Raw genomic sequence first — 24,606 nt, 5'->3', positions numbered from 1 at the left:
CATACACACAAAACTCAAGACACCCACACAAGCATACATGCATGCACACAGACACAGGGCTGAGGTCTGGAAATGTCAGTCAGCATGCTATCTCATTATTTCTGCCTCTTGAAGTTTCATGAGTGCAGAGGAGCTATTTGGGACACAAATTCACTTCACCAAAAAACCTCAGGCTTTTTAAAAAAGGGGCTTGACAGCTTTTAGTGTGCAGATACTCATCAAGGCCGCCAAACGGGTGGAATAATCTTATGAAAATCAGGCAAGGCAATAGACTGGAAAGGAACAAGCATGGGGAAGGAAAAAGAGGTGAAGAGAGACAAACGGAAGAGGGGGGATGAGATGAAGAGGGGAGAGTAGAAATAGAGGGCAGACATAAAAGTGCAGAAAGAGAAAATAGTGGTTGTGAGGAAGCGGAGAGATGAGGGGAAACAAGACAAGGGAAAATTAGCTGAGAGGCGATGAGCTGAGTGCAGAGGGAAGGGGATAGAGAGCTGGTGGCTAATTACAAAGCGCAGGGATTTATTTCTTAGCATTGGGTTTTTCTCTCACACTCCACTGAGCCTCCTCCTAATTCCTGCTAGCTCGATACAGGTTTAGGGAACGTCTGCCTACCATGGCAGGTCAGATAGTACGGTTAATGATCCTGATAGTAGATCCACTGTAAAAGGAGACATGGGAGGGGATTTCCATGATGAAAGCAAATCTTGGAGTCTTAATGGCACTCAGTGGGGCTTTTTCAAGCCGTCTTTTGTTTGACTTTGTTGCCTGACATGTCAGCAAAGAAATTCTGTGTGTGCACGTGTGTGTGTGTCTCTGTGTGTGTGTTTTTATATGTACAGTGCAAATACTGGTTGTACATTAGTGAGCATGTGTGTGTTGTACCTTTTCCGTTACTTGGCTGACATCCTTATTCCCAACAACTTGAATTAAGTGCAGCGCAGTGTACTCTTAAATTGCCAGATCACTAACAATAAAAGCAACCAATAATAGAGAAGGCAAGAATGCTTTTTGTGTGTGTGTGTGTGTGTGTGTGTGTATATGCATAAGCTTTCATGTGCTACAGGGGAATGTGCACACTTACAGTAAGAAAAACTACACAGGGAGGAAATTCTGACAGATTCATAGTACTCCTTTGTGAAATAAAGACACAGTGAATTTGCTTAAAAGGCTACTTGACTCGCCATTACTGGAGATGGGAGGCCTGAGCAGCACGCCGATGCATTAGAGAGGCGAAGGTGAGCAGAAGTGGCAGTGGATTGACAAAGAGCAGCAAGAAAATGCATATGAATGCTTATGTGTTCTAAGTTTGTGTGTGTGTGTTTGCGTGTGTGTGTGTGTGTGTGAAATCCATATTGCAACCAGCTCATTGTAGCGAATCAGGAGTGATGTTGATTTGCCTCTGTCAGACAGCACTTCCATTGCACAGATTTGCACAGACATACAGTGTTGTGCACCACTATACTAACTATGTGAGTGTGTAACCCTTTAAGGATCCTGCACGTGGCTAAAATAAACAAACATAAGGAATAATAACATTTGTTCTTTTCACTGACTGCACTTATGGTCAATAATTTTGGTACAGTAATCCCCTGTGCACACGTTTTCATTCACATAAATGTGTTAAAATGTGTTGAAGATGTTGTATTTTTTAAAATAAATTAGCAGTCCAACCATAGCTGGTGTCCAACATCAGCAGCCTCTGGCACACTGCTGATTCTGCTACCTGCCCACACCATGTCTGATCTGTACAGTTTGTAATTATCTTAGTACGTCTTCGTATCTTAGCACCCATCTCTTGAAGAGTGCTGCACTGCATTTATTACACCAGATCTGATCTGTCGTTAGGTCTACTGTCTTTCTTGTCTGCTTTCTTACTATCTTCCTGCCTTCTTTCTCCTTCATGCGCTTTCTCTCTCTCTCTCTCTCTCTCTCTCTCTCTCTCTCTCTCTCTCTCTCTCTCTCTCTCTCTCTCTCTCTCTCACTCACACACACACACACACACACACACACACACACACAGCCCATCTCTCTCCTGCCATCTCAGGCTTGGCATGGCATTAGACAGAAATTATCAGGCCAAGATGCTGGCTGTTGACATGAGTGTGATCTACCATTTGGTGGGAAGATAAGTGTCCCATGGAGGGTGTAATAATGTTCTCTCCCTCTCTACTCCTTATCTCCTGCTGATGAAACCACGGCCGATAGCACATAGCAACATCAAACCTGTGTGTGTGTGTATTTATTTCTGTCCATGCCTGCCTGTGCTTCCTGGTGTGTTTGTGCATGGCTGTCTGCATGTGGACGTGTTTAAGGTGATGTTTTTATTTCATATCACCCTTTAATCTTATAAATTTCAACATAAGCCACTGTCCTCACACCAGCACAGCAATGATATGGTCGGATGCTAACAGATAGTGTCGCTATCAGCCAAGATGTTGCTGGGAGATGAGTTTAGTTAGTGACGCGAATCCAAATGTGACAGATAATGGCTGTGTCTTAACTTGTCTTTAGGGTTTCTGATTGCTCATATGATACATCACAGTTATTGGACTTGTCGCCCGTTAGTTAAAAAGTCTGCCATTCTTTTCAGTCCGGACGGTTCTTTAAAATTGGGGAATCAACATACAGGCTGCTGCATTTCCACGCTATCTGGCTATAGAGTCCAAAGCAATAAAAAACAAACATATCATTGATATAAAAAGAAATGTTGAGAATCAAGTAGTTCAATGGTAGAGATACTGTAATATTGCAACAAATAGTACTTTTACTATTTGTTGAAGCTATGAAGTTGTTTTCACACACTTGTGTGTCCCAAAATTGGATCTGGGCTTGATCCAAGAATATACTATAGGTGAATATTAAAGCCCCACTGTGCAAAAATATGGTTAAATACACCGCTTTTATTTGTCAGCAGAGCAGTTAGCTGTTTTAGTCATATTTAGCCATGTAATTTAGCCATAAGTGGGTTAAAATATGAGTGTTGGGGAAATACTGAACATACAGATGGATAGCAAAGAAGTGAATTGTGCTGCAGAAGTATTTTGAAAAGTTTCTTTGGATTTTGATACTTTTATTTCACTGTGAAAGTGGGTCACTTGGAATCCTTTGTAACTGCTGTGAATCCAAGCTAACTACGGCTGACATTTATCTGGAGTTGGTTTCTGGCCACCTGTCAAATGTAACGTTAAGTCCAATATTCACTCTCTTTTAGCTCTGTTTTGATCTCCACCAACTCCTGACGGAAATTACTGGCCCTTTAGCTGCTAAATACTCCACTTTGTTCGCCACTTAGTTGCTAACTTTGTCTGTCTGCCGTTTAGTGCTACACAGATAATGCACAGTGTATCTATCAGAGCTTTGTCACTCAAAACAGCTGCCTGGCACAACTGGAAACGAAGTGTTGAGAGTGGTGAGACAGAGTCATAACAGTAAAGTTGCAGGCTAAAAATACCAAAATACTGAAAGATTCTAAAATTCTCCTTTGAGCTGAGGCGAACTGCAGAGTTGGATGAGAATTATTTGTGGGTTTGTCACAATGGCCCCTTTCACACTACCCATTTGACCCATTTTTGATCAGAGCAGCTTTAAGTTGTGGTGTTATAATTGTTATAACTTTAAGATGTCAGCAGCACAGATCTCCATGAATCATCTCCCAAACCACATGAAAATCTGTTCTGTCAACACGAGATGTCTGTGCAGTTAAAATTTTAAATCTTGCTTCATTCATCTGACACAACTGTGATAACTTAGGTCTCAACAGCAGCTTTAATGGGATCAAAAAATAATTTGATGCTTGTTTTACCATGGGCTTGTGGATGTACAAGAAAAAAACTTTAGAAATAGTTGTAGTTATGGTAGAACTGTGGGTCAATTGCATTCAAGGTACAGCAGACAGCCGGTTACTAAGTAAAATAATGAGTACAGAGTCAACACCGATATAAGCTGTTTTATAATTATTTCAGTAAAAAAATGATATGTCTAACACACATGCTGAGGGGAACACTTACACACATATAACAGCATTCACTCTCTCATTACAATTATTTACCTGACCAGGCTATACATCTTCATCAGCTAAGGGTCACCCTGCTGGATGGTAATTCAGAAGCGAAACAAAACCCGTTAGTGAATTGTATAAGTGACCTTGCTGACAACATTCATTAGATAAATTCACGGTAATGGATTAAATAAGAAAAGGAAGGGGAAAAAAATCTTGAGAACACTGCCAGACCTCAGGCTGTCACATCTGACAAGTTTTTTCCTTTCACCTCAGTGAATGGCGTGTTTTCAATATGTCCTCTAATTTTCTCTTCTGCTCTCTTGCTTCCCTTTTCCATTTACAAAGCCTGCTTCACATACTCTCTCCTACACTACACTTACTGCCGCTGAGGTAGGCTGTTTATAGATACAGATTCAGAACACTTTGTTGTCCTTTAGATTTACATAAAATAGAAATTCGTCTTTGGCATTAGCATACATCATACAACACATCAGGCCAAACCACACAAAAGACACATTACAAATAATAAATAAATATGCGATAAAATAAAAAAGTTAAAATAGGTTCTTTAAAAAGGAAATGACAAGGGTTAGGGAAGTCATAGCATGTTGGGGGGATTTCTTAAAAGACTCTGGATAAAGGATTTTTTGAACTTGGGACTTAAAGTGTGTGGCTTGAAGGCAGCATCTGGTAAGTTAATTCAGAGGATGGGTGAAGTCACCGAAAAACTGGATTGCTTTTTTGATTGTAGATTGGTGCTGCGGTTGGAGAGGAGATGAGAACATGCTTAGTCAATGATCTATGGTCAAATTTGAAGAATTTCAGATTTGTAAATATGATCAACATTGTCTCAGAAGGTGGGTTTGTTCTCAGTTACTATTGCCCTTGACCAGCTCCGTTCCCTGCCCTTTTGTGTTGATTGGCTTGTTCTATGGGTTGATCATTTTGTCTTCGTGACACAGCTCCTTGGGACCTTTGGGGTCTAAGAAGACTCATGATGTCTTGACAGTAGGAGGTTCTTTTGTGCCCCACTGAAAAGCAGGATAAGCATACATAATAAGGAAGAGATCATAGCTGTTACAATGCATGTCATTTATGTGTATGGAGAAAAGCAGGGGAGATAGAATGAATCCCTGAGGAACACACTCGAAGGCAGAGTGTAAAGCCGGCCATCCTAAAGAGGGGTGAGACTCAAATCTTGCCTAGCTGCATGAAGTGGGTGCACTTTTCAGATTGTTGGTGTTGGAAAGTCACAAACATCGTCAGACGCAGCTCTCTAACAATAAAATGTCAGAAAGCTACAAAGGGAGGGGGGTCCAGGCGCTGTTCATTTTGAAGCATACCTAACCCCTTAGGGATGCAAACTTGATGGGGGCATAAGAACACCCTAATCCAAAGGACCATATAGGGGCTGACATTCGGGACAGACAAGTGCTTAGTATTTCTGGATATCCAGAAATGGACAGCCAATGATCGGCTTAATGGGTAAACTTTATGGAGTCGACAACAACTTTTAAAATCTATCTGTCAGAAACTTGGCAGGGGAATGGGGTTATGTATGCTTGGCAGAGTGCTATGTCTAACTTGTGTAGCGGAGCTGATGTAGGAGAAAAATTCATTGCTGACAGCACTTAATAGTTTTCAGATTTTTGAGCTATTTGAAATTGCATTGTTCCCCACATGTAACTTTGTCCCTGAAATTAAAATATTCACACATGTTTTAGAGTGTTTTTGTGCAGCTAGCCTTGAGGCGAACTACAGTAGCGCCAAGTAAATCAACTTCAAGCAGCATGTCAGCAAAATGCACTCAACAATAATAATGCTTTACAATGGTGTCAATTTCAAGCTCACTGTTACTGTGCTGACACAGTTTTCATAGCACTTTCATTATTTAGCCATGTAGTGCTTGAGAAGGTATACATATTTCATGAATTTATTGATATATAGATATTGTTTATGGCGAACAGATATTAGCATTGGGTACAGTGCTCACTGATGATCTACATGCGAGGTTATGACAGCTACTGAAGGTGCCCTTAGAGCAAATTTATAGATATGGAATTGAGCACAATTCCCTTATGTTTTATAAGAGAGCTGGCATGCCATGAACGCCATGGAAAAAGAATATGATGTATGTATGCCTCATAATTCATTGTGCGTTTAACTGATATCCAATAAAGAATGCTATTCTCCATCCATAAATGCATACAAATATGAGTATAAATGTATGTATCCGTCTCCCTTTATCTGTCCTTTATTCTGTAATGGTCAAGAATGTTATCTAGATATGCTTATCCTTTACTTTGTCTTAATCCTGTCCCCTTCTATCTCAGTTCATCTCTTTTCCTTTTCTGTCTTTCTGATTTACATATTCAGGTGGACATGTGTTGCTTAGTTTTTATTCTTGAATCCTTTAAATGCAATATCTGATTTATGGAGATTGTGAGCCAACCCGAGACGCAGGGCTGTGATTAGACACCTTATCTTTAGAGGGGTTTCTTATTACACCAAAAAGCACCTCATTACACCACGTACATAATGACCCCTAAAGTCACTGTCACTTTTTCTTTCTGTCTTTTTTTCCCCAACAGCTATGATTTTCATAAACTCTGTTGAGTTTGTGTAGAGCACAATAATATTTGTTTACAAAAATAATATTTGTTTACAATTAAATCTCCACAGGGTAACTTTAATGTATTGGAAGTGGCAAGAAGATGCGCCTTCAGTCTGGCTGTTATTATGTAGTATAGTGCTGATGTGAAATCATTGAGGCACTATTTCAAAAACTACCGGTTTAAATTTAATTTTCATTTTGTGATCCTTTGACATCTTTTTTCAAATGCTCATTGATGATTCATTCTGCTTCATTGTCTCTCACAGAAACAGGCAACTGTATATATATATATATATATATGTCAGATTTTCTTTTACTACTTGACTGCTGCTGCAATAGAGGATACTGAAATTATTGATGATATGAGTAGGACTATAAGATGGTGAGAATAGTCTTGAGCAGTGGTTCCCAAATTTCTTTTTTGTCTGACTTACCCCATAGCATCAGATGAGCTCATTGACACCACCTGTCATGTTCCAGAAGTAGTTCATTTGAAGGGATTTTAAATGCAATGATATAAAGTGGATATTGTTATGATATGATATGTATATACATTGTTTTTACCAAATCCACATACCCCTTGGCAGCTGCTGGGGTACCCCGGGTTGGGAATCACTGGTCTAGAGGCTAGTGGTTGTCACTGGAAGTTAAAATCTGGGTAGGGAAAATGAATGAGAAACATGCTCCTATCTCAAAAGTTATCACTAGTCACTTGAGTAAGGCACTAAACCAGTTCTTCCTAATGGATAAAATACACTAAATAATTTTGTCAGAGTTTTCAACATGTCTTGACCCATTTTGTTTGATGGTGCAACTATTTTTCTCATTACTGTGGAGAGCTAGCCAAACTAAGACAATGTAGTTATGAAAATGGCATTATGTTTTTATGTAATGTTTGATAACTGATTTCAGATACAGTACCTGGACTAACAGAAATCAAGGGCTACTTTCTAAGCTTAGCATTTTACATTTATGCTCAACAATCACAAAGAACAAATGTATAAAAGCCAGATATTTAGCTTAGCCATGTGCTCCAACAAATGCAACTGGTAGCATTCACAAGTAGCAGTAAGAGGTATTGTCATTGTCTCCTACTGATTGGTTCGAATGCGTTTTCAGTGGGGTGAGGATCTACTAGGACAGAGTAAAGCTCAGAGCATAAACTCCTTGCTGTTTGGTGAAAAGAAGCTCAGGCTCAGATGTACAATAGGAATCAAATGGCAGTGTGTATCCTCCCCACACCAACAATGGACGTTGGCAATAGTACTGACACTTTAGGGGACAAAAAGAGGTACAGATTATCCAACTTAAGAAGCTTGAAAATTTTTGTTGAATTGAAAGATTGCAGCTGCAACATCACTTTCCCCAAACTGAAAAAACTCACATTTAATTGTCACTATATTTATCATCGTTATTATTGCTCAGTCTATAAGTGAAGCCTACAGTACAAGTGAGTGTAATACATTCACGCCTGGGGCGTTTCTGGGAAATGTAGAAACTCACCAACTGAAGTCAAGAACTGAAATACAGCAGAGCAGGTTGAGATGTTAGTACTCAAAAAAGTACAAATTACAACACGTTATTACGACAAAGTCTTGTGGAAGGCATTAAATGTCACAGATTTTTCAAACTTGTGGTAGAAGTGTATGCACAGGGCTTACAAAATATATCATCCTGTTTGAAATGTTGCAGAATGCAAAAAGGGCTGTAAACTTCCTAAATATCATTTGTGATGTTTGATTTTATTTACCTGACTGATCACAGCTCTCTCCATCTTTTGCCACCTGTCTGATTCTCTCCATCTTTCCCCCATCTCTCACTGTCATCCCCTGCTCTCATATCTCTCAATTGTCTCTACTCCATTGCTCTTCATCTACCTGCATATCTCATCTCTCTTCCAATCCACCCCTCTACATCTCTCCATCCTTTCCTCCATCTTTTTCACTCCATTTATATGTATTTCAATATTTTTTCAAATCTCCCCTTTTCCATCATTTTCCATCATGTTAAATCTTTGCCCATATCTGTCTTACTCCATCTGTCATCACTCAACCCACTCCCTCTATTTTAATCGTTACATCTCTGCATCCACCTCTCTCTATCATTTCTCTTCATCTGTTTATTCCTCCTATTTTTCTCACCTCTCTGATCGTTCTTTCTCTCTCTTTCTGTGTTCTCTGCAGCTGGTATTGTTCGAAAAAAGCAGTGGTGTGAGATGGTGCCATGTTTGGAGGACGAAGGCTGTGACCTGTTAGTCAATAAATCCGGCTGGACTTGTACACAGCCCGGAGGCCGAGTCAAAACCACCACGGTGAGTTCAGGCTCTCTTTTAGGCCCCCAGCTTACACAATCCACTCACAAACAAGTAGGTGTGTGCAAAATGTGTGTACTTACTGCACCAGTGGCAGTGAGAACAACATGACTGTAAGAGAGTAAAATTAAGCATTTGCATAGAAAATCAATTGTGGTGTAAATCAAAACAACGGAAAAATTTAATGTGATTTCTGTAAATTAAACAACAATGATTAAACAGTTTTGCTTGCCAAACATTGTTGTTTAGAGCCATTTAAACAAGCTGAATAATTGTACAGCATAATAAAACACTTTTGAGTACTGCCTCCCATAAAAAGCTTCTGACTTACAGGCAAAAGCCTGCAATGTTTTTGGCTACTGATTTTTTTAGCTTAATTTATTTGGTTTAAAACATTTTCATCCACAAACTACCGGACTTGACAGTGTGTACTTACTGTAGAGACTGCAAAATATTGGGCTTGTAAAGTGAAACAATTGAAATTTGAATTGTTCCAGAATAGTTACGATTTCAATAAATACATGCAAAAATAATATAAATCCTATATATATGTCTTATGATGATGATGTCTTTAAACAAAGCAGTTGTAATTCTTGTTTCTTTTTTTTTTTTTTTCTGGCCACTTGGGGGCAACATAACAGGCTGTAAACACAACACTTGACTTATTATCGCCTTATAAAGTTTATATGGAAAACAGGTTAGCAAAACACTTGCCTATTAACATTTTTGTTTCTGGCCATCCAACGGATGTAAGTCCAATATTCACTCCTCTTTTAGCTCTGTTTTGATCTCCACCACATCCTAGTGAAAAACATGGCTCTTCAGCTGCTAAATGTTTTACTATGATCACCAGCTAGACGCTAAATTTTTGTCTGCCATTTGGTGATGGGCAGGTAGCATATGTGTGGGTTTTTTTTATGAAAACAGCTGGCTGCTGCTGCTGGAAACAATGCTGATGAGAGCGGTGAGACTGAATCAAATCAGTAAAGTCGTGGGCCGTAAAACCAAAACAATTAGCTGAAAGAAGCTTAAATTTTCCAATGAACTAACAGGAACTACAGAGTCGGAAGATTGTTTGTCACTAAGAGCGACACCCTGTCACATTACACATAGTCATTTGACCCATTGTTAATATAAAAATATTGGCAAGTGCAGCTTTAAACAACATTGTCAGGAGAATCTTGGGTAATACAAGAAAATTGAGTGTACCATCTTTGCTACTTGTGGCTTTTGAGCAAAAATGATGTAGTCTTGCTTCAAAAAACTACACTAATCTGAAATATGTGAAATTTACATGACCATTCAAGTCTCCGATTGCACCTTTGAGCACAATCTCCAACTGTTGCCATATTGCTGTACTTTGGGCCAGCTTGCACACAAGTACATTGATAACAGCAGAAAACCAGTTGAGCATTCACTTCACAATGTTTCTGAAAATGTTTCTCTCCCGCCGTCCTCATCTCCAGCTCATCTCCACAAACTGTACGCAGTTTGTTTACTTCCTCGTTGCCAGCAATTAGCTTGAATTAGGGACGCTCTTAATGTTAATGATGGCAGCAGATGGGGAGCCACCGCTTGTATTTGCTAAGATGCCGCCCATTCATTCACCCGCCCGTCCTTCATACCCTATCTCCAGCTCTCCAAGCCTTCTCCTCTCCACTTCACCCCCAACTCCAACACACACACACACACACACACACACACACACACACACACACACACCTTCCTACTGCCTCCCACTGCTTTCACCCCACCGCTCACTTTACAAGAGGCGTAAACACTGTTGTTCTCCTGCCTGTATGCGCAGTCTATACAGTAGCAATTAAAGAGGTCTCAGTTGAGAAACGTGTTACACAACACACGCACACAACACAGCTGCCCTATCTGTGAATGTCAATGGGTGAACACTGAGGACCGGTGGGGCATCATTAATGCATCTGTCATGATTTAGTCATCAGCTGACTAACTTGTTTATGCATTCCTGCTGAAAGACAAACACACATACATAGCAGATACACACACTGAATGCTGAACCCAGATGATATTGTTTGTTATCAGTCAGCTGCTGCCCCTGTTCAGCGGCCTGACACCAACCTGAATATACTTAGTTGTGGAGACTGAGGTGACAGCTGTCACACACACACACACACACACTCATAGGTAACATATAGCTGGATCCATTTATTATATTTATTATATTTGACAGATATAAGAGATAGTGTGTGTGTGTGTGTGTGTGTGTGTGTGTGTGTGTGTTGGAGAGGTTGAGTAAATGTGATGTGGTGGTCACAGTATGTTCGAAGGCTAATAGATCCAATGCACGTGCATTCTTATATGTATGATAACATGCTCTTACTGATGTCTGTTGGTGTGTGTTTTCAACTGTTTGCATATTCATAGTTGTGAATATGTGTCCCTGCTTTCCTGCAAGGGGTGGCCCTGTATGCTTTGCCCTACTTGTACATTTCATATCCTGCTTAGGATGTCAGTCAATGGATCTCTCATCAGCTTACACTGACAATATACGGGACGTGACAGGTATTTCTAGCTTGCTTCATTGGCTACTTTAAGCTTGGTGACAGCTAGTCAAATGGCCGGACAGCTATGTGCACTCATCTGTGCCAGTCCGCCTGTGTGTGTGTGTGTGTGTGTGTGTGTGTGTGGGGGGGATTAAGCAGCTTTCACTGTCAAGGATTCTAATAAGTGACAACAAGCAGACTTGGGTCATTGTTTAAAATTATTCTAAAATTATTCATTTATGTGATGAATGAACTGGCCTAATGTGACCGCTCTCTTTCATCTCGGGCATTTCGGGAAGATTTTAGGACATTGCATCACAACCATGCTTGTAACCTAAAATTGCCTTAAATGCATTAAAGGTTAAGGCCGATTCTCCAAAGCAGAAATTACATAAACCTCTTGTTATCAGCAGACCCAAGGGAGAATCACGGGCAAAAACAAAACAAACAATTTACTCCTCAGCCTCCCTCTGGTTAACTTTGAACAAATGGCCCCTTCCCTGAGGCTTTTCAAGGTTAAACCCAAACTGCAGCCGCCCCAATATTGCCTAAGGATGACTGTTGGCTGTGCACAGTCCAGTGAGCATGTCTGACCTGTCTGTCAGGTGTTTGTGCGAAAACATCAATGCAGACAAACAGACATGTCCCTCAGGGCGTTTGACTAAGCCAAGTCAATCTGACTCAGCCCCATAGCCCCATAAAGGGCTATTTTGGACAAATGTCAGGAGGCGGTTTGCGTGTATTGGTCAAATGTTTGAGAGTTTGTGTTTTCTCTGTCAAACGGAGGGAGATTGTTGTTCAGGATGACACCGCTGACCTCTTCTCTACCTTTAGTCGGCAACACGGCTCAGTATGAGTTGCAGATTAGATGTATGCTGCACGTTTTCCCTCAACTTCCCTCACTCATCTCAGCGGCCACCATTTGATGTGCCTCTGTTTAAAAATAACTTTCTTGCATACTTGTTTTCTCTCTGCTTGACTCCTCCTCAGTCTTTTTCTCTTTTCGCAATGTTTTTTTTTTCACATTTTCTCGCTCCCATCCTCCCTGTCTCTCACTCTCTCTCCTCCTCTATGTCCCCTTCTCCATGCATTTATCTTAGTCTGACCCTGCTTTCAAGAGTACATGTTGTTCTTGTCAATAAAAACACAATATGGATTTTTCTACGGCTGGCTTCAGAAAATACATATGAAGATTGATATGTACTTGCTTATTGTTGACAGTGACGTTTTGAGCAAGGTTACTTTTATTAGCAATGCGCAAAAACAGCAGCTGAAAAGGACACATATCAAATAGAGGTGTGCTTGTGAAGCTATAGCACATAATTTATTTCAGTATCAAGAGTCTCGCTGATACAGTGACGCTGATACAAGTTTCTCTAAAGGATTGACCTAACAGAAAATGGAATTCCTCAGATGAACCATATCAAGCTCTAAGACTATAAATGAGCTCCGTGGGTTCACTTAACTGTAGTAATGAAACAATAAAATACACATGGACACTCAACTACATGTCCATCAGTCACCACTTTATTTTCTTTCTGTTTTATCAGAGTACATAAAACCGGATGTCTGCCAAAATGCATGCCTTATGGGGACCCACGAGGACATAAAAATGTTAAATAATCACTTGCAGAAATACTGCCCAGAAAGATCTGTCGAATAATTACTGATGTAACCAAATGTTCAAGTGACCCTTAATAGCAATTGTCCGCCCATAGCTTAGCAAGTGTAACTAGGCCTGCTGCCTATCAAGCTTTTGATTTCTCCAGATGTTGAAGCGGTTTTTAAGCCTTTCCAAAACCAAAGACAAGAGCAAAAATGTAAAGAATGAATTAAACTGTGCAAAGATGCATATGTGCTGTGCTAGAAAGGAAAGCTTGATAGGTGTAGCAAAAGTGGGGGGGCAGGTAAAGGAGACTGTCTTTCAGAGGATGGAGAACGAACCATCCTCTTCACAGTAAACTGATTTGGACTAAATGTACAATTTATTAAGAGCTGGATGTTAAAAACACTTGAAAACAGATTTAAATGACATCTGACTTTAGTTTTCTATGGTACCCAAGCCTCAAAATAATTTGTAGTGCAAACAAAATTAGATAAAAAAGTGAGATACTGTGCTGTTTTCTAACCTACAGTATAATATTTACATGTTGGATAAACTAATACATGTTAGTGTTTGGGTAATAGTCAAAGCGTCCTGACAACACGATATGCCATGGTCCCTGGAAAGCTCATCTGCAAAAAATCACCAGATAAAGAAACACTTTTACGCAGCAACCAGGGGTTAATTTCCCACTCCCAATATACTTTTCCTCCCTCCATGATGCTAAATGATTTACATTTTATCACAGTTACAACAGTCAAATGCTGCCCTTGCTGCCTTTCCAAAGCGCTCTCTTTTGGCAAAGCGATATGTAGTCTCAGCAGTCATCTCCTATACCTCCTCTCAGTGAAAGGCTTGTCTCCCTCCAGAGAGGAGGATGCACTGCATTGTGCCCTCCACCATTTTAGACTGGCAGATGAAACGGCACAAGGAGCTTTCTCTCTCTGCATGTGCCGACGCAGGGAGCTCGGCGAGAAAGAGAGAGAGCGAGTGCACCATTAGAGGAGAAAAGCGAAATCACCTCTGGTTATCTGACGGTTTTTGGGACCGCCTGATAAAACGAAATTCAAAACAGAGACAGAATAGCAGTGTGAGAGAAGAAAAGAGCAGTGTGAGCAAAAGAGAGTGAAAGAGATTTGAGCCAGTCAGACGTACAGCATCGTAAAACACTATTTAAGTCATTTTCAGTTGGTGCGTATCAAGCAGTGGCTCTTGTTGTTAAGCCTTTAAGTGCCTGTTAAGTAAGTAGGAAAGGACATTCCTTTCAAAAGTAGTTTTTTTTCTCTCACTAAGTTATAATTGCACAAAATCCAGCTGCAGGAAAAAAACTGTCAAGAGACTTCTTTTTGTTTTGTTTTTACGGCTGCCATGCTGCTTACATAGCATCTAATAGATTTCACATGCTTTAGCCAATGTTTTCAAATGATTTATATGCAGCAGCTCACTAAAGAAGAGCATTTGTTATCCTGAAATTCTGTCAAATGCATCTACTTGTCTTGTTGAGTACTGTACTTTGCACATGTAATGATACAACACACCATCATTTTCAAACATTGCAGAAAACAGTGACTCAAAATGTAGAAAACACTCCAGAAACAACTGAAATGACAAAAAAAAATCCTTACATGTCTAACTAGGTCTTAATCATACGTTCCATTAGGTCGGTGCTGATTGGGGTTTTTAGGCTGTGAACAGAGTGCTATGAGCAGAAGTGGCACCTACTGAGAGAAAGACTGTGATTACTGTAATCAAGACTTTTTCAGAGAGGAGGAGTAGACAGAGAGAAAGGAGGAAAGAAAGAAAAAGATGAGGATGTAGGACGGGGATTTGGATGTAAAACTTGAAGTTGAGAGTAGAGGAGGAACAATCCATATGGGTACCTCTGCAAGTAAGGAAAGAATAAGGAAACATGTTTGAGCATGAGTATAATGTTTGATAATGAGCTCATGTGTATCCATATGCATATTGTATACACTCTGGAGGTACTCTGTATGTGGGAGAGGGTAAGCCTCTACATACACAGACACATTGTATGCATTTTGGAGATGAAGGGTGTTTTTATCCTCACACAAACAGCCTTTTTCTACAAAGGGGGCAGTTTACACATGACAGTCCCCAGGCCAGTCTGTGTCTCCCTGTAAGCTTCTAGAGTATTTACGCATTTATACACCTGCCAGTGACAGCATGTGTTCGGCAGAGAATGAAAAAGCTCTTTCGACTGGTTTGTAAGCAAGTGTTGAGGGCCTCCCTCCTACCACAACGTCCTTTCTGTTTCTTCATCTCTGTCTCTCTGTGGATCCGGCTCAGGCTGGGACTGATGGGAACCCCCAAAGCCCCACCATCACCACGTCCCCACTGTGGTTATGGGTTGGTACTGGCCTTGGTAATTGATCCCTCTGGGCCCTCTAGGCACATCCAACAATGGGTTGAACAGATTCACCACTAAGAAGACAACTGCCCCAGACAGGCCGAGAGAAAAGGAGAAAGAAAAAGAGACCCTGTTGCTGCTAACCATTAGCTCTGTCTGCCAGCTTCCTTCTAGAGGGAGCCAAGTCAGCATGTCGTCTCAGCTTGGAAAATACCAAGTCCTCCATTTTGGGAAGCTGGGAAAGATATTGGGACTTCTAGCAAGAGAGACTTTTAGTCTTTCTTTTTAGGTTCTTTTCAACAGCCTAAGAGCTTGTGGGATTGAGCTTCTAAGTGAGCAGTGTTGCTTAAACTCGAACCTCTGCTTGCCAATGAAAGCACCCCTACCTGTATTTCATCCCAAGTGTCAACACTGCCCAGTTACAGAATTTCAGCCATTTCCATGTAGCCAAAAAAGGCAACTGATTTCATGAAGCAGGGGGTGATTGTTGGCGACTGCTCGCACTGCAAGCACCTCCCAGTTAGAAGAGCTGCAGGTTTATTCGAACAAGCAGGCAACAACAAATGCACATATGCAAGAACAATGTGCACACTCACACACAAGTGTAAATACAGTATATTGTTGCTTCTGAAAACCATATATCTCCAAAATGTCAACTTCAGGAAAAACAGCACTGTTTGCAGCTTTGTGACAATGCAGATAATCCAGTGGTTTTTAAATAATATATCTTATGAAGTAAGATCATTTTGCCAGTCCATAAAAAAACACTTAATTCTGCACAAATTACGAGATAATTAATGACATAACAAGAGTCTGCAGCCATGCTAGCAACATTATGAGGATGTACTTGTGCACAGCGGTGCTTTGAACTAATTGTTCAAACTATCAAGCTATCCGCATGCTAACATGCTCACATTGACAATGCTAACACACTGATGTTTATCAGGTATAATGATTACCATGTTGAGCATCTTAGTTTAGTACTGAATACTTTAGCCCTAACCCTAACCTATTCTGCAGGTATTTGCTCATAACCTGATGAAAGTCAGAGTATCACCAAAGTCATTAGGATTCATCCTCTGGGGACCATGAATGTCTGTACCAAATATTGGCGTGGCTAAAAAACATTATAGATGGTGCTTAAATAAGGCATTCAAACAAAACGGAAAAATAAAACACTGCATCGTCATTATGAGCTTGATAACCATATCGCCTCCCCCTCTCCCTCTCCTCCTCCCCTTGTCCTCTCCCTCTCTCCCCTCAGGCTCTATGACGCGACAAGAGTCCCCCTCGACACTCTTGCACTATGGAGAGCATTGATGACCCCTTGACAGACAGCCAAAAACCATCTACCAACACCACCCTACCACCACCACCACCAACATCACAACAACTCCACCCAAACCCTGGTCCCGCAAAGGCAGGAAGCAACACAAGCAGCTACAGAGCACCAAGGGCCTCACGGAGGCAGCAAGGTACAACAGAAAGCCCCTGAATTTGAATCTCCTTCACACAAGAAATTCTTTAATTTGTGACTGACGTTCTTATAGTGAAGCTGGTTTTCCACAGAACCTGAAAAGGGGGATCAGTCATATCTTTTTTTTTTATTATTCATAGCCAAATGTCAATCCTAAAATAAAGTTTTTTAATTTAGATCAAAGTAGTGGTGAGCCTGTGGGTACTGCACATGTACAATTTATCCAAAATCAGTGTGTGCGGGTTGATAAAGTCAGTAATTGAGTTTCGCCATTCCAGTTTTTTCAGAATCTGATGAAAATCATTACAACCAATATTCTAGTTTTATTAGACCACGAATACATCATCCTCCGCCTTTAGCAGAACATGCAAACAACAGGAAGCATGGACACACATGCAAGCACACACATATAAATCTAGATACAATTTAAACAACCGTCTGCTTGTTTGATGTTTTCATTTGGCTTACTCATTTTTCCATAAGCTCACCAGTTCCCTCGTGTGTGTTTAACCACAGAAAATCCATGTGTGCAGCAATACTAGTAAAACCCATCGGTTTATTTTCAGCTTGTTTTTGCTCCGCTTTATTGGCATGCCTTGTATATTGTCTTTAAAGTATCGTGTCAGAGGGAGTCTGTGCGCTCAAATAAAACAAGGCGCCAGACAGACTCTGATATTAATGCATGTGATTGGGAAATAGAGAGTAGCCATGTAGTAAATTTAACGTACAGTGCAGTAAAAGGGATGAGGCCAAAGTCATAAAAATGCCCAGTCTCATAGAGTTTCTGAAAACCAGGCTCCTCTGTTCGTCCGTTTTGTCAGCCTTTATGGCCCATGTTATGATTCACTTTTCAAGAAAAAAATCTGATCCTGCTGCTTTTCAGTCCAGACAGCAAGTCTTCAGTAGATTTGAATCTATAAATAGATACAGGGCGGAAAGTGAACTCAGATCCTCTCACAATGCATCATATAGAAGATTATTGTCTGTTTATTAATGGAGAAGGCTATCTATGATTGGATTTAAACATTTGATCCCATTATATACTGTATAAAGGCAGACAATACTATCTACAATCATATGATCTCATCCAGTGGCATGCAATACAGTAGCATACATTGTATTAACAGATATAATCTATACATTACAGTGTATTAAGGGATATGTTGTTTGTATCTAAAACAGATCAATGACATTTTGTTATTCCTTTCTGAAGCCACTGTGGTAGGAGTGCGATGTTAAATTTGTTCTAATGTTCCCTCTTGAGCATTAAAGTACTGATCATATTGTAGAATGCAGATAGTGAACTGTGTTTGCTTTGATGTTCTGACGAAATGCAGTATGAAAGGGTTGATAATGACATAACACCCCAGATAGCTTTGAACTCTCTCTTAATGTGGAATGTGGGCTAGTGTCTGGAGGCCTGCGCATACATGTTCATGTGTTTTGATCTCTGCATCTGCTTCAGGCATTATCCAACTTCACAGCATGTAATGAGCGATTTCCCTTGCTTTATTAACCTGTGGATCATTTCTAACCTATGAGTTCACTTATGAATATTCATCTAGCGGGCTATTGTGCAGTGTACGTGCTCCGATCCAACAGAAAGCGTGCTTGACTGCACAAGACTTAACATTAAACATCGATGGCAGGGACAAGTATTAGAAACAAGTATAGGGAGTTGATGCAAAAAGCAGGAGCACTTTGGAATGACAGATGAACAGAAACGGCTTTATTCCATTAGCTGATGTTTCAGCACCACCTTGCCTTCTTCAGAGTGTGGCAAAGTTTCCAGCGAATGTACAAAATCATTCAATCATACTTCAACTACATACTCCTGAGATTTTGCATTATTCACATCTGTCAGAGTCTCGATAAAGAGTTTGAAGAGGCAAAGTAGATCAATTTTCTTCATTTGTGCCCATTCACACGTTCACCGTGGGTCACGGTGCTGTGACATTTTGAAGGAAGTCAGCAAGAGGAAATGTCAAGTTGGGGCCACGTGTTCAGGTACATTTTGCTTTAAATCCTGTAACTCCCAGCTGGAGAGCAACTCCATATGTATTGTTTACAATTTTCTTTATCTCCAGGAGATGTGGCTGTATGCACTTTCACTTGAATGCACATGCAAAATGCATATGAAAGCCAGCACAAATACATGCACATTCTCATTTCGACATCAAAGCATTTCAGCTTTGCCCAGAGACAGGAAACTCTATGTAACGTCCCTGAAATCAAATGTTTTCCTCGTCGTAGTGCTGGGTGCATATCAATATGTATTGAGTGGATTGCCTGCTTGCTCCGTAACAAGATAAGTCTGCACGAATTACACATTAACACAGATGGATGCTGTCCATGACTTTCCCTTCTGTTACTATGACACCTGCAGCAGCCATCAGTCTCACTCGAATCCACTTAATTCTCTTTCTGGTCGTGTTTAAACAGCCAGACCCCACTGTGCTCAAAGTTTGTCCATGTGTTCAATAGTCAGACGGGCTCTGCATCGCATTTCCCTCAACTCTGCATTCCTCCAGCACAAGAATGTAGAATATTCTCTTGCTGTTATAAGATATAAAATAGAGTAATATGGTCGTTTCCTGATAAACCCAAGGTAATAATCACCTAGGGCCTGTGAATTTTATTCATAGGGCAAATTCATCTCATATTCATCTGACAGTCGTTCCTCTTTTTAATAGAAGGCTTGCATTTCCCTGAGACGAGATTTGTGTGTGAGATTTATGGGGGACCATTTGCCACAGTGTGGGTGTGAGAAAAAGGGAGAGGACCATAGAGAGAAAATAAGAAAATTACCATGGTAGACACAGACTATGTGGTAGCTTACATAAAACAAGACCATCTCTATGCCTGGCATATTTAAATTCATTTGCATTCCATTCCTCTTGAGATTTCTACAACAATGTTTCTATGCAGTGATTCTATTTTCCTTCCATTTTATGTGTGGCTCCTTGACCATTCAGTGCCACTGTAATCTGAGTGTGCCCACCAGGAGGCATTGACACAGGAAACTGTGCTTTCACTGGGAATAAACAACTGTTTGGGCAGCGGTCACAGTCAAGCAGTTAGCACAGTCATGCCCCCGCTTTAAGCTGTTATACCTCTGGGTCATTTCATGCCCAGCTCCAACAAAACCGTAACATTATCTCTATTAAACCCCCACGCTCATTGGGATGTTTATTATTCCCAGAGCATCACTGTGAGACTGGCTTTGTTATTGTGTTACACCCGCTGAAGAATTCTAAATATTTGACTGGTAAAACACTTGATTTGACAGAGTAAGCTGTTGAGTTTTTCCTCTCACGATGCTATCAGAGTGCTGTAATGATAACACCTCCATTTGGTAAGGAGCAATAGGTATATGCAGTGCTTATAGCGACACACAATGTATGCAATGATTCTCCCCTAAAAGGTAGTATTTTTTCTTTTAAAATAATAGTTAAACATTTGGGAAAGATGCTTATTTGCTTTCTTACCAAGAATTAGATGAAAAGATACTATTATATCTGTCTGTTAAATATGAAGCTGCAGCTAGCAGCTGCTTAGCTTAGCATAAAGACTGGAAACAGTTAGAGGTTGCAGTTTGATTTTTGTAAGAACTAAACAAACAAGATATAATCTGTTATGTAGTAACCCCGTTTCCAGTTTTTATACTGAGCTAAGCTAACCATCTCCTGGCTCTAGCTTCATATTTATTGTACAGATATGAGAGTGGTATCGACCTTCTCATATAACTCTCTGCAAGAAAAGCGAATAAGCTTGTTTCCCAAAATGTTACTTATTACTTTATACTAAAAAGAAGAGGACAGAATACTTATGAGAGTGAGCAGGTGCATTTATACTGCAAAGACAAACGTTCATTCCAAAGACTTAGGTAAATGTCAAATTTCTGAATTGTTAAACAAAAGATCTTCTCTGCTGCTGCATGTAAGATGAAAGGACAATATCATATTTTCATTTATATAGTGTATTTGAAAACACAAAGTGCTCAATGTACAGGCAGTACAAATAAGGTGGAAAAAAATTTTTTTTTAAAGATTATTTAAATGCATTTTTGCGTAAATACACCTTCAGAAGTGATTTAACTTCTTTCAGCAGCTGAGAGGGCAGTGACAATGACTGTGTGCCAAAACAATCATCTCATGTTTGCTCTGTTCTTGTTGATTCACAGGTCTCATAACACAGCCAGCGATGGGAAAACCAGGGAGTGACTATTTGAGGGAGCGAGCTCTCCCCTGGACACTGGACAAACTACTTGCTGTAAAACACTTTCTATTTCCTGTGACTGGCTCCTCTGGGTTTGTAACTGCTCCCTCCTGCTATCTGTCGTTGGGTCAAAATGTTGCGTCCACCTCCTCTCCACTCTATCTGCCTGCTCTGTGAAGTTAGCAGCGCCTGCTCGTGCCACGGAGGATCAGACACCTTAAAATCCCATGAATGGTTTTTGCCTCATTGGAAGTTTGAAACTGCTAACTGCTTTGAACAAGGGATTTCCCACATCACACCCTCGCCTCTGGAGCAGGAGTTGAAGAGCAAAGACGGGATCATTACAGACCAGACCCTGTTGCTTGTCGGACCCCCTTGTGAGGCCGTAAAAACCGAACTGAGCGCGCTCCGCTGTGAATAGGCCTTCTGCTGGAGTAAACCTCCCATATTTTTATAGACCAAAGAACAAAACAACAAATACGATCATTATGACAGAGTGGACCATCTGGCAATGACGCACAGAGACTTTGTGAACTTGCTGTTTGTGTCGACTGACCAACGACTGCCCCCACAGAGACACGGTGCACAAGTTGATCGAACCTTGCGTCTGGTGGCATATGTACCGTACACAATCAAAGGAGTACTTTTAAAACTTTCCAGACATTTTTTTCTCAGACTAAGCCCACCACTGTATTTTGGAACTGGAGATATAGGTACTACATACGTATAACTGTGTATCAAAAAAGAAATCTGATTTGCATTTTTCAGTAGCTACAGTTGGGACAGCTTGCAGGATTTTGTCATGTTGGTCACGGATAAGTAGTGCAAATCATATCAAAGAGATGATATCTACAGAGAGTATAAATGCTGTTGAGTGAAAAGAAAGAGTAAAGAAATGTCATTAAATGTATTTTGAAAGGCCCTAAAAAGTTATATATTTAACAGTTTTATATGTTGTACCTTTGTAGAGAAGCTTATTGGACTTGTGGTCACAATGGCAGTTTAGTAGGATGTGAACAAACGCTGTTGTTCTCATTACTGCTGGCTCGTAGTCCCAGGTTTTCTGTTCACACCTCAGTAGCCGCTTTCTTTTCATGGTCATCTACAAGTCACTGTCTATTAGAACCATTAATGAAAAAAAGGAAAGTGACACCATTTATTGAGGACTGATCTGCAGCCAACTGAACATTGTAAATCTATGGTAGTCAGTGGAAGCCATTGAAATCTGCTAATTTGCTATGATATTGTATTGTACACGGTGTGGAATACTGACTCATTTCCTCTCTATGGGTTTTGATCTCTTAATTTATTTTTGTGCTTGTGTTTGTTCGCACAAATCTGGCCTCTCTCTGATGGCGATGAACACAACGAGGAGAGAGAGAGAAAGCCGAGGAAGCGTCGCAGAAGTATTAGAGTCATTTACATACATTTTTTATCATGAAATATTTTAAGAATAAATTAAAAACATGAAAAGAAACGTCCCCTGCAAATTTAGATGGTCTTGGTGTTCAAGGTCATCAAAGTAAAAATTCATCAAAATCCTCTTATTCTGGTCTTACATTTCATGACTGTATGTGTTCTGTCACACAGAAAGTGACTAAAAATGAAAAGTTCCCTTTTCTTTCCCAGGTGATCAGGTGGGTTTATGACCAGATCGTTTCTGGCTTGAAGTATTAAGACGCTCAGTGGGAAAACAAATGTGATGGAAAGGCATAAAGATATTTTTTGCATTTCTTAGTTCTTTCCGACACTACTGACAAAGAAACTTTTTCCCCTAAACTAACCACGTAGTTTTTTATTAAATCGTGAGTCTCGACCAAACCATTGAGATGTCCATCTACAGCAAAAGTGCACTTTCAGCAACCTGCATACATTTGTCTCCATTAAAGTCAAATAAAATCCACTTTTTTCTTTAAAATGTTTTATTCCATGGTAATATTCAACTCTGTAAAAAAAAAAATGTAAGTAATAGCACCTTTACTATCAATGGACATCGCAACCAACAATTAGTAGAGCAAGAGTATTCATATACATAATTCTGTTCTGTAATCCTTCTGAAACTAAACTACACCAAAAACATAAATAGGTCACATGCCAGGAGTGATTTTTGTATTCTAACTTCTTGGAAGGAAGCAACCTAAAAAGGTCTGGTATTGGTTTTGGGCCTAACATCGTTCAACAGAGTGGTAGAGATGGCTCAGTTAGGTTGAGTTGAGTACATCTAATTTTTCAACACGGTAACTCACTCAAACATCACACTCATAATGTGCTCTACCAAACAGTAGAACATACTATTAGAGGGTTAAACAGCTCATCCTGTTGTGGGTCACAGGGGACTTGAGCCAATCCCAGCACACACAAACAGAGGCCTGGACAAAAAAGAGTTTACATGCACACTAAATATTTCCAGGGGAAATTAATGTTTAAAAAACATGAGAGAAGATTTCTGTACAAGGTATCAAGAAAATATGTCTTTCAAGGTAATTAAAGGACAGTTTATTTGTATAGTCCAATGCCACAAAAATGCCTCAATGTGCTTTACAGGTCTGCATCAGCAGTGGTTTCTGACCCAGCACAATAAAAATAAAAAAAAACCTCAGGAGAGGCAATTTACAGAAACAAAGATCCCTTTGACTGCTTTGGTGACGTTGGAAACATAGGTGAGAAATGTCAATTATTAAAATAAAATAAAGTTATAATAAGTGATTAAACTATGAAAAGAGCTTCTATCCTGACTGACACAGGCTGAGAGGAGTTCCACATAATAACAGGTCATGATAGTGAAAGAAAATGTCAGTTGAAAGCATTAATCCATATAAGCAAGCAATTATGCATTCCACAGAGCTGTTTTGTACAATGATGAATGCTGTCATGTGGTTTTCCAATACAGTTGTCGAGGGCTATTGAGTTGACTTCAGTGGATGACACTGGCAATAATAATGACTGTATTACTACAGTATAGGCTCCATAGTTAAGTAGAGCTCATTATTCCTTTGTTTTCAGTGCTGTGTAAAAAATGGCAATTTAGCTGCAATGTGATACAATTATCTTTTATTTTTTTTACTTACAGCACTGTAAGGTCCCTGCAGTGTCTACATGTGCTCCACTAAAAAAGTAAATAATTAAGTACGTTAGCTAGTAAAATATTTGCTGTACTGTGAAATAATGTATCACCAAAATTTCAGCTTTACATGAGCTAAGAAGCTCTCTGACAACGCATAGAATACATAGAATGCACAGTGGTGCAGTACTACTAAAAGTTAAAGTCCCTCTCCACTCAAAATGTGTATTGCCTATTGTTTGAGCTTCACTGTGCAGAATGATGTATGTGCAGAGTCTGACACCAGAAGGCTGCTTTCACATTCATCTGCTGAAGGGGGAAAGTTTCTCTGTGCTCACCTTAAATCTCAGTTTAAGGCGTGAACGCACAAGCAAGATTTTGTGACATCACAACTAGTTCGGAGCCAATCATGGTCCAAAATTCAACTTACACAAG

The 24,606-nt window shown here is 40.1% G+C and overlaps 1 protein-coding gene across 3 annotated transcripts in view; it reads left to right on the top strand.

The window, feature by feature from the left end:
- The window catches only part of tafa5a (TAFA chemokine like family member 5a), a 139,485-nt gene extending 115,756 nt beyond the window's left edge, over positions 1-23,729 (top strand). For 2 of the 3 annotated variants that reach the window (XM_044186620.1, XM_044186622.1), the window contains exons 3-5: positions 8,798-8,925; positions 16,680-16,890; positions 21,076-23,729. In XM_044186620.1, coding sequence (XP_044042555.1) covers positions 8,798-8,925; positions 16,680-16,688 — 137 coding nt within the window. In that variant the 3' untranslated portion in view covers positions 16,689-16,890; positions 21,076-23,729. The remainder of the gene's footprint in view (positions 1-8,797; positions 8,926-16,679; positions 16,891-21,075) is intronic. The other variant, XM_044186621.1, reaches the window with a different exon arrangement.
- Positions 23,730-24,606: the final 877 nt, after the last annotated feature.

This window comes from Siniperca chuatsi, linkage group LG23 (genome assembly GCF_020085105.1).
Source record: "Siniperca chuatsi isolate FFG_IHB_CAS linkage group LG23, ASM2008510v1, whole genome shotgun sequence".
Lineage (NCBI taxonomy): Eukaryota > Metazoa > Chordata > Actinopteri > Centrarchiformes > Sinipercidae > Siniperca > Siniperca chuatsi.
The sequence above is the reverse complement of the archived record's forward strand: the minus strand, read 5'-3'. Positions and strand labels throughout refer to the sequence as shown.